The sequence below is a fragment of the Limanda limanda genome, chromosome 5 (genome assembly GCF_963576545.1).
Source record: "Limanda limanda chromosome 5, fLimLim1.1, whole genome shotgun sequence".
Lineage (NCBI taxonomy): Eukaryota > Metazoa > Chordata > Actinopteri > Pleuronectiformes > Pleuronectidae > Limanda > Limanda limanda.
In genome coordinates, this window is record NC_083640.1 from 1,064,234 (window position 1) to 1,080,037 (window position 15,804).

Sequence of the window (15,804 nt, forward strand, 5' to 3'; positions counted from 1 at the left end):
CAGCAGAAGGTTAATCTGTCATGACATGTTGATGATGCAAGGTGGCGCCAGAGAGCGACGGGTTCGGAGGAAACATATTTGTATTTATGTTTAAACTGGACGAATATTTTTTTTTTTTTTTATAGTAGTTTTTGTTTTTATAGTTTATTGAGCACAAGGATACAAAATGAGGACATTAAAAAGATACTGTACAATGCTCACATTTTTCCAAATTTTACAATTTACAGTGACCCCCCACCCCCCCTCCCACACACCCACCCACACACCCTTCCCATGTAGAGGTCCCAACCCTGCCTGTCTGTGAAGGGAAAAGAAAAAAGAGAAAAAGAGAAAAAGAGAAAAAGAGAAAAAGAGAAAAAGAGAAAAAGAGAAAAAGAGAAAAAGAGAAAAAGAAACAAAGCTAAAGGAAACAAGAACAAAAAACTAGAAACAAAACAAAACAAAACAAGAGAAAAAAAAAACAGAGTAAATTTAAGAAAAACTAATTATTTGAGAATGTAAGTTTTCGTGGTACGTCAGCAGAACTCAGATATCTGACTCCTCAGGTGTAATATCTAAAGAGTCTATAATGGACAACAAGGGGTTCCAGATTTTGTCAAATTTCTGGACGAATATTTCTACCTCAAATGAACTCTTATAAGTTTCTGTATTTCTAATTCATCTGTTTGTTTTGTCACTTCTTCGTGAACTCGATGACGTGTCTGCGTAGCCTCTTGGTTCTGCAGCTCCGTCCGAAGCCTCCTCCATCTCTCACCGGCCCACCGGCTCATTGATCCTCTAATAACCTTATGAGCAGATAATTACACCATTTGTAAGTCGCCCGGCGGCGCTATCGACGGCAGCGTTACGCGCCGCTCGCCCACACTTAATTCATTTTCCTACAAACGTTGCATATACACAAAAAATGCCGGTCAATACGGTTTGGGCTGCTCATGAAACGCATCATCAAAATGGGAAAATTATACGGACGCAGTTTGCAACAGTGCAGCGTCTGTGTTTTCTGTCTTCGTGAGGCCGTGACGGGAATTCTAACGCAGGCAAAGTGTTCACAGCCCGAAGGATCCGAGTGTCGGACGAGTATCGGCCTCCATCTCTGCTCCTGCTCTTCATCTGTCTCTCTCTCTAACACTCGTCTTCCCGCTCCTCCTCTTCCCTTTATGAGAACCCCTCTGAGCCTTCCTGTCTGCTCTTCTCGGATTTCAGATCTGATGACAAATTCATCATCGGGTGGAAATGAATTTACCAGAAAACTCAGAACTGGCCGACAAACCGTTTGTAGAAAACCCCCGACCTCTGTGCCCTGAAGTCGTGGTGAGTCACGGTGATGTCATCGTGACTCACCACGACCTCTGTGACCTGAAGTCGTGGTGAGTCACGGTGATGTCATCGTGACTCACTGATGTGTTTTTAATATCTTTCATAAAACAATGATCTCTTTGCTCGTATTTGGGAATCATTTATGTCATTTTTGACCAATGAAACGGAAAACACTGACTGAACAACAGGTTGTGAAATGATCCTGCCTTTTTTTTCTTTTTTTTGTTATTTTTCTTTTTATTTATTTATTTATTTTATTTTTTACTCCATTAGTTTGATGTCTGTTGTCATTGTCCATTTTATTAATTTATTGTTTCTTTGTCTGTGTGAATGAGTGGCTGTTTGAGGGGAGATACATGAAAATGTTTGTAAATTCTGCATAAAGTTTGATATGCACTTGAAAGTTCAATAAAAAATATTGTTAAAAAAAACAAAAAAAAACAAAACAATGATCTCTGCTTCACGTCCTCAGTTCACAGAAGGTTTGAAGATTTGTTGGAAACAAACAGATATTAGATGATATGATCGTATCTTTTAGAATGAAACTGTATATTTAATGTGTGTGTTGTCAGATCCTTGAAACTAACTCCTGCTCCTGTGAGCGTCTCCGTCTCTTTATGGTTTGAGGAACAGTTCAGATCTTTGATCATAATCAATAACAATAAAGTTACCAGTGATTATAAACTCTTATACAATCGATACAGGCAATTACACTGAGAGTCATAATGATCTGTCAGAGAAAGAAGAGACGTCGGGAGATAAAGACTCTTCCCTCCTCCTCTACTTCTCTACTTCTCCCTTCTTCCTCTTCCCTCACTCCTCTACTTCTCCCTTCTTCCTCTTCACTCCTCCTCTACTTCTCCCTTCTTCCTCTTCTCTCACTCCTTTACTTCTTCATTCTTCCTCTTCACTCCTCCTCTACTTCTCTACTTCTCCCTTCTTTCTCTTCCCTCCTCCTCTACTTCTCTACTTCTCCCTTCTTCCTCTTCCCTCCTCCTCTACTTCTCCCTTCTTCCTCTTCCCTCACTCCTCTACTTCTCCCTTCTTCCTCTTCCCTCACTCCTTTACTTCTTCCTTCTTCCTCTTCACTCCTCCTCTACTTCTCTACTTCTCCCTTCTTCCTCTTCACTCCTCCTCTACTTCTCTACTTCTCCCTTCTTCCTCTTCTCTCACTCCTTTACTTCTTCATTCTTCCTCTTCCCTCCTCCTCTACTTCTCCCTTCTTCCTCTTCCCTCACTCCTCTACTTCTTCCGTCTTCCTGTTTCCTCACTCCTCTACTTCTCCCTTCTTCCTCTTCACTCCTCCTCTACTTCTCCCTTCTTCCTCTTCCCTCACTCCTTACTTCTCCCTTCTTCCTCTTCACTCCTCCTCTACTTCTCCCTTCTTCCTCTTCCCTCCTCCTTTACTTTTTCCTTCTACCTCTTCCCTCACTCCTCTACTTCTTCCTTCTTCCTCTTCCCTCCTCGTCTACTTCTCCCTTCTTCCTCTTCCCTCCTCCTCTACTTCTCCCTTCTTCCTCTTCCCTCACTCCTCTCTCTCACAGCACTTTCTCCTCTCATCCCTTCATCCTCCTCTTCCTCTCATGTTCCTGTAAAGCTCAGTTCAGCTCCACATTGATCATGAGGCTGCAGAACAAGTAGTTAAGAAAAAGAAAGGGGGATAAAAGAGGAGGAGGAGGAGGAGGAGGAGGAGGGATGTGAAGAGGCTCTCCTCACACTGATCTCCACATGTTGTTGTTGTTAGGCAGCGGCCGAGCTGCGGAGCGTCAAGTCGACAGACTGTGATTGGATGGAACGTGCATAAGTAAACAACCACAGGGCGTGTGTGTGTGTGTGTGTGTGTGTGTGTGTGTGTGTGTGTGTATATGTGTGTGTTTGTATTGAAGAATGTGTCTTCCTGTGTTTTACCCCTTGTGTGTGCGTCTGATGAGGTTTGTTCTGTATTTTCTTATTTGCTAATGAATAAACATTTATTTTAACAATAATAATATTTCTTATGTAAACTACATGTTGTGCATTGTTGATTCTGTAAAGTGGAAGTTTTCCTGAAGCAGCTGATGAGTCCGGTTCTGACTCGGCTCTGACAAACGCTGGTTGTGGTTTCTGACGGTTTCAGTTTCCTGCGCTGACACGTCACACGTCTCAGAGACAAACAGAAGACAAACAGATCTGCAGCTGCCGAACCGCTCACGTTCTAAACATGTCGACTTCCAACCTTCATCTGAGGACACGTCCGGTCGAGGTTTGACTTCACGGCCGTCCTCCGTGGGCACAATCAGCCGATAACCACGGAAAACCCCAAATGCAGTTAAACGTCAAACCTCTTTAATTCAGAGCAGAGACGCTGTTTTCACTCTAATCTAATTTCACTTTGTTTCGATGTGAACAAACTTCTGTCACTGCAGGGAGGACGAGTGTGTGTGTGTGTGTGTGTTAGAGTGTGTGTGTGTGTGTGTGTGTGTGTGAGAGGACCAAACTCCACATGGCCTCTCTACACGGACTCAGTTGATCTAGATCACAACTGAGGGCAGTTTGTATCGTTTCAGTCTTTGCTGTGTTGTGTGTTTGTCATCAGATGGAAAAGTCAAAGCAGGAATGTGTAACGGTTCGATCACCAGCTCTGTGTCACCTCTGATGATGACCTCACTTCAGATTCATGGCAACACAGTTTTCCAGAAACTCTGAGATCTGAGCTCGTTGTTAGAAACTTAGAGAAACTTAGATTTGAGTCTATAAACAGATTCTTCACGTGGATAAACAACCAGAGGAGCTTTGGCTGCCGGCAGGTAAACAGTCAGAGGAAGAGGAACACGTTGACAGAAACACAAAGTGTCACAGTTTGTGTTTCATAAAATGAAACAAGTCGGACTGTAAACAGAACAAATGACGACAAACCAAAGACACCAGAAGCACCAAACTATCACCGCTGCCCTCAGAGGTTCATGTCTCTTCAGACGATGGGACACCAGACGTGAGATTCAGATACTGATCCACTTTGCACCTTCAGGAGCCAAGTTCTGATTTACATCTCGTCCAAGACTCAGCAGCCAGACCTCCTCACAGAGAACATCACTACAACTTGAGCTTCAGTCGATTTCAGAACTGGTTTTTAGATTTAACTGCTGGGTTGAAACGCCTGTTCTCAAACCTCAGAGCGTCTCACATGTGTCTGAATCCTCAGTGAAGATCCACAGCTGAGGACCGAGTGTCCTTCTGTTCAAACATGAATCTCTCCTGAAGGAATCGTTGCATTTTCATCACTGTGAACTAAGGTGATGGAAATTAATCCAATGAACAAGTGGAGATTTGGAGTTTAAACATATTTTATATTCAGCTGTTAATGAAAATAGTTTGTATGAGCAAGAAGGTCCTCAAAAACAAAGTAATGCAAGTGTGTGTGTGTGTGTGTGTGTGTGTGTGTGTGTGTGTGTGTGTGTGTGTGTGTGTGTGTGTGTGTGTGTGCCACAGACTCGTCATGAAGAACAATGTCATGTAAAAGTCGTTCCAGCTGTAAAACAAACCAGTTTGTGGTGAAACGTCTTAATTTGCAATCAGCACGATCTCATTTCACTGCGACTCAGTGAAAGACGAGCCCCTAATTCAATTCACCTCAATTTAGATTCCACAGATTATCTTTTCTTTTCTCTCTTCTGTTCTTTTCTTTTCTCCATAATTGTGTCAGAAAAAAAAAGTCGGACTTTGTTTTTTCTCCCTGCAGCGAGTTACTCCGACAAATCCACAAGAAAACAGTTGGGATGGAAAATATAAAACGAGGCTGACGGGAGGAGATGTAAACAAAAATAAATTGGTGACAGAAAAAGAGAGGATGGATAAAAGAGAGGAGGAGGAGGAGGAGGAGGAGGAGGAGGAGGAGGAGGAGGAGGAGGAGGAGGAGGAGGAGGAGGAGGAGGAGGAAAGAGCGTCAAACAGAGGTGAAGAGAAAAGGAAGAACAGACAGAAAACATGATGAGTAATAGGATCAATAAAAACAACATGAATATTGAATATCGGCAAAACTAATGATTAATATTAATGAGAAATATTTGTGACCATTTTCTTTCCACATTGAAACAGAGTCCGATCGATATGGATCTTTGAGGCTGATGCAGCAACAACATTTCCAATACTAATACCTTGGTTGAGTCCCAGTGAACACTGGTCAAACTATGAAGATGTTAATTTGTTCGGCCAAAAACATGATAAGTGACGTCCCCTTGACCTTTGACCTTTGGCCTCCCAAATTGAATCAGTTAATTTGCGAGTCCAACTGAACATTTGCTCCAAATTTGATGAAATTCCCTCAAGACGTTCTTAAGATAACACGTTCACAAGAATTGGAGCAAGCTTTCAGAAAGAAAGAGAGAAAGAGAGAAAGAGAGAAAGACTGAAAGAGAGAACGAGAGAAAGACTGAAAGAGAGAAAGAGAGAAAGAGAGAGAGAAGTGTGTCTCACAGTTCTCGTCCTGGGCGGTGCACTGCAGTGGGATCCCGAAGAAGGACGTGTAGGAGTCGTTGTACCAAACCAGCAGCTCGGTTCCTCGGGGGATGTCCATACAGGCTCTGTAGAAGATACACGACCTGCAACACAACACACACACACTTTTATTCTGAAGGGACACACACATCCTGTTAGAGAGGCCTCTTGCAGCAGCAGGCGAAGAAGAAATACCTGAAATCATTATTTTTAACTAATACCCCTCGGCAAGTACTTTTAATACTTTCAGTATATTTGAAAGCTCTCAGTTTGACTCAGGTAGAAGAGTTAATGTGTTATTTGTAGTTTCACTTCGATGTCCAGTCGAGTTCTGATGAATAACGTGAAGATTACGACTCGTGACGGTTTATAGATGAGCGTTAGATCAGGGGTCAAAGGTCAGTGAAGTGCTCTCCTCTGAGGATCATGAATATTTATAACTGGGACAAAGACAAACTGTCCAGGTCTGGAAACGCCTCTCGTGCGATAACAGCTCCACTTCCCATCAGACTGAACCCAGATGATTTATGGGAAATATCTGGTGTCTCTCACGCAGACGCAGCTAACGACCACGACGCCGGCGAGCAGAAGGTTCCCGGGTCGGGCCGACGCTGGAACAACACCTGACCCGCCCAGAACCACCGTCCTGATGGAGAGAGCAGTTCAGATCCAGACGTTCCCACATTTCCTCCGTGTCAGACGGGCACGAGCGTGGCTGAGAGGTCACGGGTTCAACTCCCACTCGCTCCCATGCTCGACTGCCAAAGTGCCTTCGAGCCAGAGAACAAATGACTCCTCTGCAAACAGCCTGAGACTCACAGCGAAGAGACGTCCAATCCAAACCAGAGCTGCTCTTAAACGTGAAGATGATTAGAAACACATTCGGTTTCCTCGAGTGTGAAGTTTGACTCGACCTCGATAAAAAGCTTCAGTTCTTCATCACATGGTTTAACAGCCTGAGACCTGAACCTGCTCCGTGAAGACACACAAACACCAAGCTGCTTCCAGACATGAGCTGAGGTCTGGACCTGGAATGTTCTGGAGGTTCTGTCAGAGGGAGTTCATGAGAGGAACCAGCAGGACGATGTGTGGAAGCTTCCCAGTGAGCGAGTGGACGTGTGGACGAAGTTTCTAACACGTGACGTGAAACCTGAAGAACACAAAGATCTCAGGATGAAGAAGAGGAGCCGGACACGTAGAAGACAAAGACGTCCACTTGGAAACACGAGGAGATTCCAGATCTTCTGGTGATGAGGCCGACGCCGTGTGGACGAGCTGAACTCTGAACTCTTTGGGTCGACATCAGCAGGTGCATGTGTCCGCGCTGCTGACCCCTGGTGGCCGGAGGGTTTACGTTTCCAGGTTGTTTGACTTTGAACAAAACATCTCGAGAGCGATTCAACTAAATTTCTCCAGATTTGGTTCAAACGTTCAGTCGGACTGGAAGATGAACTGATGAGAACCTGAAGGACAGAAGTGAAGGTCTGACAGACTGGGAACCTGAACATGTGTTTCCTCCGGCAACTGGCTGTCGCTGGGAAGAGGCAGAAGAGAGGGAGGGAACTGAGGAATGATCTGATGTAACTTCAGACGTGATTTATATGAACGACTCTGGACGATTCATCACAGTCACGATTAACACGGCTTTATTATTACTGTCAGAGCCACGAAGAGAAAAAAACTGAGAGAATGAGAATTTGAGAAGAGGAAAAATAATTAAAGGAGGAGAAGAAAAATAGACTGAAAAATTAGAGCCGAGAAAAAAGAAGAAAAAGTAAAAGAATAAAGAGGAGGAGGAGGAGGAGGAGGAGGAGGAGGATGAGGAGGAGGAGGAGGAGGAGGAGGAGGAGGAAGAGGAGGAGGAAGAGGAGGAGGAAGAGAAGAGGGGAAAACTCTCAGCTGAATGACATGGTGCTTATTTAATGAGGAGACCCCGCCAAAGTAAAATACCAAGACGTAGGAAATTAAAGGTTGAAACGAAAGAAAGACTGAAAGAGAAACAAAGAGATTCAAATAGAGGAAAAGAAAAGTAGAGGAAACAGACGATGAAAGACAGAGGAGGATTTTTAACAGTTTTAGTGTTTATGATGGTACTGTTATTATATATATATATATATATATATACAGTATATATATACTGCAGTAGTACTGAAGTGGTCGTGGGTGGAGCAGCTACAGACTCGCTCCAGTGACACCGACAAAAATAATCATCTCATGTACGTAAACATGAACGGATGCTGATCAAAGGAAATAAAGATGGACGACTTGTCTCCACTTCCTCAGGAGAAGAAGCTAAAACATGATGACGTCATATGGAGTCAGAGTCTGTGCAGGAGAGATCGTGGTATCCATGTTAGCAGAAGGGACATGGACCATCCAAGTATTGATGTGGAATCATTTCAAATTTCAGAATTAAATGAAGATTTTCACGAAAGAATAACAATGATGGTTCGTGTTGTGACACACAAACAAACTCATGAGAGCGTAAAATGATTTGATTTCCTTTTTGGTAGAATCGAGTCCAAGACTGTAAGAGTCCGAGGAGAGAAGATATGTGTGTGTGTGTGTGTGTGTGTGTGTGTGTCTGTTTTATTAATCCTTTCCACACCAGGGGAGGGGCGGGGTGGTGCCGGCCCCATGTGAAAACACAGCCGGGTGGGACTGGTCCATAAATCAAACTTACCCAATGACCTCCCCGGATTAAAAGAGAAGTGGGGAGGTGCTTGTATGTATTTAAAACAAATGTATGTGTTTAACACACACACGCTGCTGCAGGCAGGTGGGGCCGGGTTATAAATCAAACACATCCAGGGGCTCTCAGGTATGAAGAGAGACCCCCGGCGCCAGCAGGACGCCTCAGATCTGAGGTCTTCTGTTTTCATACAAAGCAAAACTTCTTTTATTATCAACTTTTAACTAAAAACAACCAAGGACCAGCGTGAGGTCATGAATCTGACAGAGAAAACACCTTATACCGTTTAATAAAGTTTCAGAAGTACATGAGAATAATCTGAAGTAATCCTGCTGGTAAAGACTCACAAAGACAAGCCGCCATTTCAGTTTGACCTCTGAGAGGAAAATCACTTCACAAGTTATTACATCATCATTTAACAGATGAACAAGTCTGAGCGTCCGTCAGAAAGTTAAAGTTCGATCAGAGAAGGACGCATCTCAATACTTCTGTTCTTCATTGATTCAAACACAGACTGTGTGATGACCAGCAGGGGGCGACTCCACTGGTGGTTTTAGAGAAGTTTATAAAACGGCTACAGAGACGCACGTGTTCACAGACTCTTTCCTCCGGTTCAATCGGTGTTTAGACGAGACTAAGTTATAAAAGGTGAGAGGTGCACGACAGCAGAAAGGATTTCATGTTCACAGAAACGGATATAAACCCTTTCGGCCACCAGAATTCAACATGTAAACATCGTGATGTGTTTATTGTCCAGGCCGAGTGAAGAGTGTGTGTGTTCTCTGAAGCTCTCACCTGTACTGGACGACCATCATGTTCTGCTCCCCACAGTGTCGGGCGCAGCGGATGTACCTCATCCAGCTGGACTTACTGGGATCGTTACCATCGATAAAGTGCTGCAGCGTCCCCTCGGTGTCGTAGATCTACAACACAAAGATCAGGGTTACAGTGAGAGGGAAGTGACCTCGTGCACATCAGAGGCTGGAAGCTCCTCATCCTTCTAACAGCAGCGTCATCAGATGAGATTAAAACTTAATTCTAGTGGGTTCAGGAAATGAAGATAAATCCCGAGTATTTATTTAGATTTATTAATAAACTGTGCGTGATATTGTGGTGAAGTAGAATCTGCACATCTTTAAAGATTCATAGCAACAGGTGTTTCTGTTGCACTGTTATTAATGTGGAGTTTCCTGGAGAGTGAATCTTTGTGTCTTCACTCGCAGCTTCAACAGAAAGAAATAACGGATCATTTGAAATGTTTCAAACAAACCGTGGCAGCGAGTCAGGCCTGTTGGGTGTTAAACTTTACACAAACCTGATTTACACCTCGTTAAAAGCTTCGCGGCACCGGCTGCCAACGTCTGCGCCGTAACAACAGGTTCAGACGTCTAAAAAGACTTCTTCACAGCAGCAGAGGAACCGAAGACGTGAAACATAAACCAAACACGTCTGTGATTAAAGAAGGAAGAGGAAGAGGAGACGGTATTACTCTCCACACTTCTCTTAGCTATTAGGTTCTGCTTGTGGTGGAAGCTGTAAGAAAACATGTGTGTGTGTGTGTGTGTGTGTGTGTGTGTGTCTGTGTGTCTGTCTGTGTGAGTGTGTGTGTGTGTGTGTTTCTGTGTGTGTCTGTATTGAGGAGGTGTTGAGGTTGTGTATAAGGTGATGACCTGAGCCAATAGCTGCTCTTCTCTGTCGTCCACATGATCAATGGTGTCGATCTGTTATCGTCTGAATGTCCATTCGTCTGTGTGTGTGTCTGTGTGTATATCAGTGTGTGTGTGTGTGTGTGTGTGTATATCAGTGTGTGTCTGTGTCTGTATATTAGTGTGTATTTGAGTGTGTGTGTGTGTGTGTTTGAGTGTGTGTGTGTTTCTACAGAATCTTGAGCTCTTATGTCTCTGTGTTTAAATTCTAATCCGAATGCTTCTCACACATTTGATCATTTACGTTCACAGGAATGTTGATATTTTGCCAAAATATCTTTCTAAAATTATCTTGGTTAAAAAAATTACTTCAATTTCTCAATTTCCAAGTTTTCTTTCAACAAACTTTTCTCAAAGGTTTGTTGTCAGAGCCTCCGATGTCCAGCAGCTGTGATGATGTGTGTATCAGTTTGTCAGTGTGTGTGTGTTCATGAGCAGCAGCTGGTGTCGTTCTGTCACAGACGTTTTCGTCGCCTCTGTTTATCGAATCCATCGCGACAGAATTCCATCCGTGAGACAAACGGCCGAATTCAACTCGTTGTTTAGCTCAACAGTTAAAAAACGTTGGAAACGCAGTCGAGTCGCCGGCGTCACTTCACACTTCCAACGTCACTTCTCCTTCTCACAACAACAAAACAGACAGAAGTCGTTTTTTCTGCTGTCGCTGCAGCTTCGGTTTCTACATCAAATGAATCCTCAGTGTTTGAGTTTCAGTTTGACTCAGACGTTAAATCACAAAGTGATGATGAGGCTGATCTGGTGTTTGGATTATTGAAGAATGATTATTGTTCTGTAAAACATCAGGTTGGAAAATAGTGACAGATGTTAATAATTGATTGACTTGTTTTTGATTCGATCGTCTGATTGGTCCCTCTTCTTCTTCTGTGATGTAATTGCCTCTGTTTGAGGAATGAGCGCCACCTTCTGCTCGTCTTAATAAACTCCAATTATTCCTAATATCCAAACAGTAATGGTGATCAGATGGAAACTCGTCTGATGTTGATCTGCAACATGCGTCTCATGAGAGAAGCTTCACCTTCGATCAGCTGGTGAAGAAACCTGAGTCTGTGGATTCAAACCAAACTCACACATGAGAACATCTTTTATTTCTGACTGACGACTGTCAGGGATCTGCACAACCTCACCCAACAGCGTGTGGGTCTGTGTGTGTGTGTGTGTGTGTGTGTGTGTGTGTGTGTGCGTGTGCGTGCCGCAGAAAGTGTGTCTGAAATTGACTGACAGTGTTTTGACCTTTTGACCTTATTAAAGAGAGTAAATGTTGTTCTTGTCTGAACTGAGCACACGCTAAAGAGATACCCTGAGTGTGTGTGTGTGTCTGTCTGTGTGTGTGTGTGTGTGTGTGTGTGTGTGTGTGTAGACAGGAATGTGGTTCAGTTATCAGTGAAAAACACTTAAATGCAGCTCTGAACCAACACTGGCATGTAAATGGCTGCTGCGCCTTCAGAGGACGACGTGTGTTTGACAAGTGTGTGTGTGTTTATCGCTTTGTGTGTGTGTGTGTGTGTGTGTGTGTGTGTGTGTGTGTGTGTGTGTGTGTGTGTGTGTGTGTGTGTGTGTGTGTGTGTAAGCTGTGAGATATCATGTCTGAAGGTGTGATGACACTTTCTTTCTGTCACACACAGAAACATGAGGAAGTTCAGAGTTTAGATTGAAGATGTTTGTTTTAAATATTAAAAAAACCTTTATGTGAATCAGTTTTTATTCTAGTTTTAAATAAATAGTAATAATAAATGTTCACTGATTCAATCCAGTATAAACGCAGGACAGGACACAGGACACAGGACACAGGACACAGGACACAGGACACAGGACACAGGACACAGGACACAGGACACAGGACACAGGACACAGGACACAGGACACAGGACACAGGACACAGGACACAGGACACAGGACACAGGACACAGGACACAGGACAGGACTGAGAAGTGACCTGAAACATCGAGGTTCTGAGAGGACGACGCCTCAGATGCTTCACTTCACCTTTGACCTTGAGGTGAGGTCAGAGGTCACTGAGCTCAGCCTGAGGTGAATCTGAGATATTAGCTGGTGTGACGGGTTCAGGCGCTCGTGGTAACGTCCGACATTCAGGACTCGGGAAGCAGCTGCGTCCATGAGTCACAGCAGATGTTGGAGAAATCAAATTTATCAGAGACGGACGGAGCAAATCAGAGGCTGTAACCAGGATAATGTGTTTTTTAGAGTTTCTTGTAACAATAATGTTTCTGTCTGGCAAACACATATCAGATATCAGATGTTGGAGCTTTCCACCAAGACATGGACACATTTCAAACCAGTCCCCACATGTGGCACAATAATCGTAATAAATAAGAACAGACTTATTTATCTTATAAATCTCAAAAACACGATAGATTCAGGTTCATGTCTCCGTCCAAACAGATCTCGTGTGTTCAGAAGAGGTTTAGAGACTCGAGCAACGCAGTCTCCTTCTTCTTCTTCTTCTTCTTCTTCTTCTTCTTCTTCTTCTTCTTCTTCTTCTTCTTCTTCTTCTTCTTCTTCTTCTTCTCTACACAGAACTCTGTCGTCTCCTCTCTTCTTCTTCTTCAGTCCAAATACATTAAACTGTTCCTGAGAGCCGATCAATGCTCACACGCTTCTGTTCTACAGCTAATCAATGAGACTCCACTAATTCCACTGTTATCTGCTGTCTTCATCAGCCTCCTCCTGTTCTCCCTCCTCCTCCTCATGTCCTGCTCCTAATCTCACTCGTCCTCCTCCAGCAGGTGTTGGACAAAACTCACTGGAGAAGTGATGTCAGGAGAACCCGTATGAAGCCGTGTGTTTCGAGTAAACAGGATTTCTTGTTGTGGTTCTTTGCCGTGGTAACGAATCGGGTATGGAGAATCGTTATCGGTATCAACGACTTCATTTTACAAGATCAGTCCTCGTCTGCTCGATGAAGATCTCCTTTCTGTCGTCCTTCCTTCTTTCTCTCCAACTCTTCCTCTTTAAAGAAAACACACAGTCTGCTCTCCATCATCTGATTCTTCTCCTTGTTGTCGTCCAGGACGTTGAATCCTCCCTGACCACAGAATGTGTTGGTCCACTTGCCAGCTCAAATGAAAAGAAGGTTAAATAGGAGCTCACTCATCCCGTCTGTGACGAGCTGCTGTTCGGTCCTGAGCTCGTTCAGTTTTCTTAAGCACAGCCTGTCTTCGACGAGTTCATTTTTCAGCAGCAAGCCTCATAAACCGTGCTGCCATCACCACCGCCGCCGCTGCCACCGCCGCCGCCGCCGTGCCCAAGAGCAACAGTCTGGACCTCCGCGTACACACGTCTGAGACGCCTCATCAGCTGAAACAGGGTTTTCAGCGAGCAGCGCGCCATCGCCATAAATCAGAAGGGTAGTAATCGTTCAGAGAGACGGATAATATTTAGATAACCGACCCTGATCCACCTCAACGTCTGGAGGCAGAGCTGCTGCTTTCTCACACAACAAGGACCCACAGGGGGGGGCAGCCGAGCGTGAAGGACCAACACCACGGGACCGCCATTACCCAGAGGGCCGAGGAACCAACATTACCCAGAGGGCCGAGGAACCACCATTACCCAGAGGGCCGAGGAACCAACATTACCCAGAGGGCCGAGGAACCAACATTACCCAGAGGACAGAGGAACCAACATTACCCAGAGGGCCGAGGGACCAACATTACCCAGAGGGCCGAGGAACCAACATTACCCAGAGGGCCGAGGAACCAACATTACCCAGAGGGCCGAGGAAAAACATTACCCAGAGGGCCGAGGAACCAACATTACCCAGAGGGCCCAGGAACCAACATTACCCAGAGGGCCGAGGAACCAACAATACCCAGAGGGCCGAGGTAACACCATTACCCAGAGGGCCGAGGAACCAACATTACCCAGAGGGCCGAGGAACCACCATTACCCAGAGGGCCGAGGAACCAACATTACCCAGAGGGCCGAGGAACCAACATTACCCAGAGGGCCGAGGAACCAACATTACCCAGAGGGCCGAGGAACCAACATTACCCAGAGGGCCGAGGAACCAACATTACCCAGAGGGCTGAGGAACCAACATTACCCAGAGGGCCGAGGAACCGCCATTACCCAGAGGGCCCAGGAACCTACATTACCCAGAGGGTCCAGGAACCAACATTACCCAGAGGGCCGAGGAACCAACATTACCCAGAGGGCCGAGGAACCAACATTACCCAGAGGGCCCAGGAACCGACATTGCCCAGAGGGCCGAGGAACCAACATTACCCAGAGGGCAGAGAAATCAAAATTACCCAGAGGGCCGAGAAACCAACATTACCCAGAGGGCCGAGGAACCAACATTACCCAGAGGGCCGAGGAACCACCATTACCCAGAGGGCCTAGGAACCACCATTACCCAGAGGGCCGAGGAACCAACATTACCCAGAGGGCCGAGAAACCAACATTACCCAGAGGGCCGAGGAACCAACATTACCCAGAGGGCCGAGGAACCACCATTACCCAGAGGGCCGAGGAACCACCATTACCCAGAGGGCCGAGGAACCAACATTACCCAGAGGGCCGAGGAACCGACATTACCCAGAGGGCCGAGGAACCGCCAATACCCAGAGGGCCGAGGAACCACCATTACCCAGAGGGCCGAGGAACCGCCATTACCCAGAGGGCCGAGAAACCACCATTACCCAGAGGGCCGAGGAACCGCCATTACCCAGAGGGCCGAGGAACCGCCATTACCCAGAGGGCCGAGGAACCGCCATTACCCAGAGGGCCGAGGAACCGACATTACCCAGAGGGCCGAGGAACCAACATTACCCAGAGGGCCGAGGAACCAACATTACCCAGAGGGCCGAGGAACCAACATTACCCAGAGGGCCGAGGAAGCAACATTACCCAGAGGGCCGAGGAACCAACATTACCCAGAGGGCCGAGGAACCACCATTACCCAGAGGGCCGAGGAACCAACATTACCCAGAGGGCCGAGGAACCACCATTACCCAGAGGGCCGAGGAACCAACATTACCCAGAGGGCCGAGGAAAAACATTACCCAGAGGGCCGAGGAACCAACATTACCCAGAGGGCCGAGGAACCAACATTACCCAGAGGGCCGAGGAACCAACATTACCCAGAGGGCCGAGGAACCAACATTACCCAGAGGGCCCAGGAACCGACATTGCCCAGAGGGCCGAGGAACCAACATTACCCAGAGGGCAGAGAAATCAAAATTACCCAGAGGGCCGAGAAACCAACATTACCCAGAGGGCCGAGGAACCAACATTACCCAGAGGGCCGAGGAACCACCATTACCCAGAGGGCCGAGGAACCACCATTACCCAGAGGGCCGAGGAACCAACATTACCCAGAGGGCCGAGAAACCAACATTACCCAGAGGGCCGAGGAACCAACATTACCCAGAGGGCCGAGGAACCACCATTACCCAGAGGGCCGAGGAACCACCATTACCCAGAGGGCCGAGGAACCAACATTACCCAGAGGGCCGAGGAACCAACATTACCCAGAGGGCCGAGGAACCGCCAATACCCAGAGGGCCGAGGAACCGCCATTACCCAGAGGGCCGAGGAACCGCCATTACCCAGAGGGCCGAGGAACCAACATTA

The 15,804-nt window shown here is 46.0% G+C and overlaps 1 protein-coding gene across 1 annotated transcript in view; it reads right to left on the reverse strand.

The window, feature by feature from the left end:
• prdm6 (PR domain containing 6) overlaps positions 1-15,804 on the reverse strand; it is a 51,468-nt gene that overhangs the window by 18,676 nt on the left and 16,988 nt on the right. Inside the window, exons 5-6 of the mRNA XM_061072325.1 lie at positions 9,278-9,405; positions 5,770-5,894 (exon numbers count right to left, since the gene is read on the reverse strand). Coding sequence (XP_060928308.1) covers positions 5,770-5,894; positions 9,278-9,405 — 253 coding nt within the window. The remainder of the gene's footprint in view (positions 1-5,769; positions 5,895-9,277; positions 9,406-15,804) is intronic.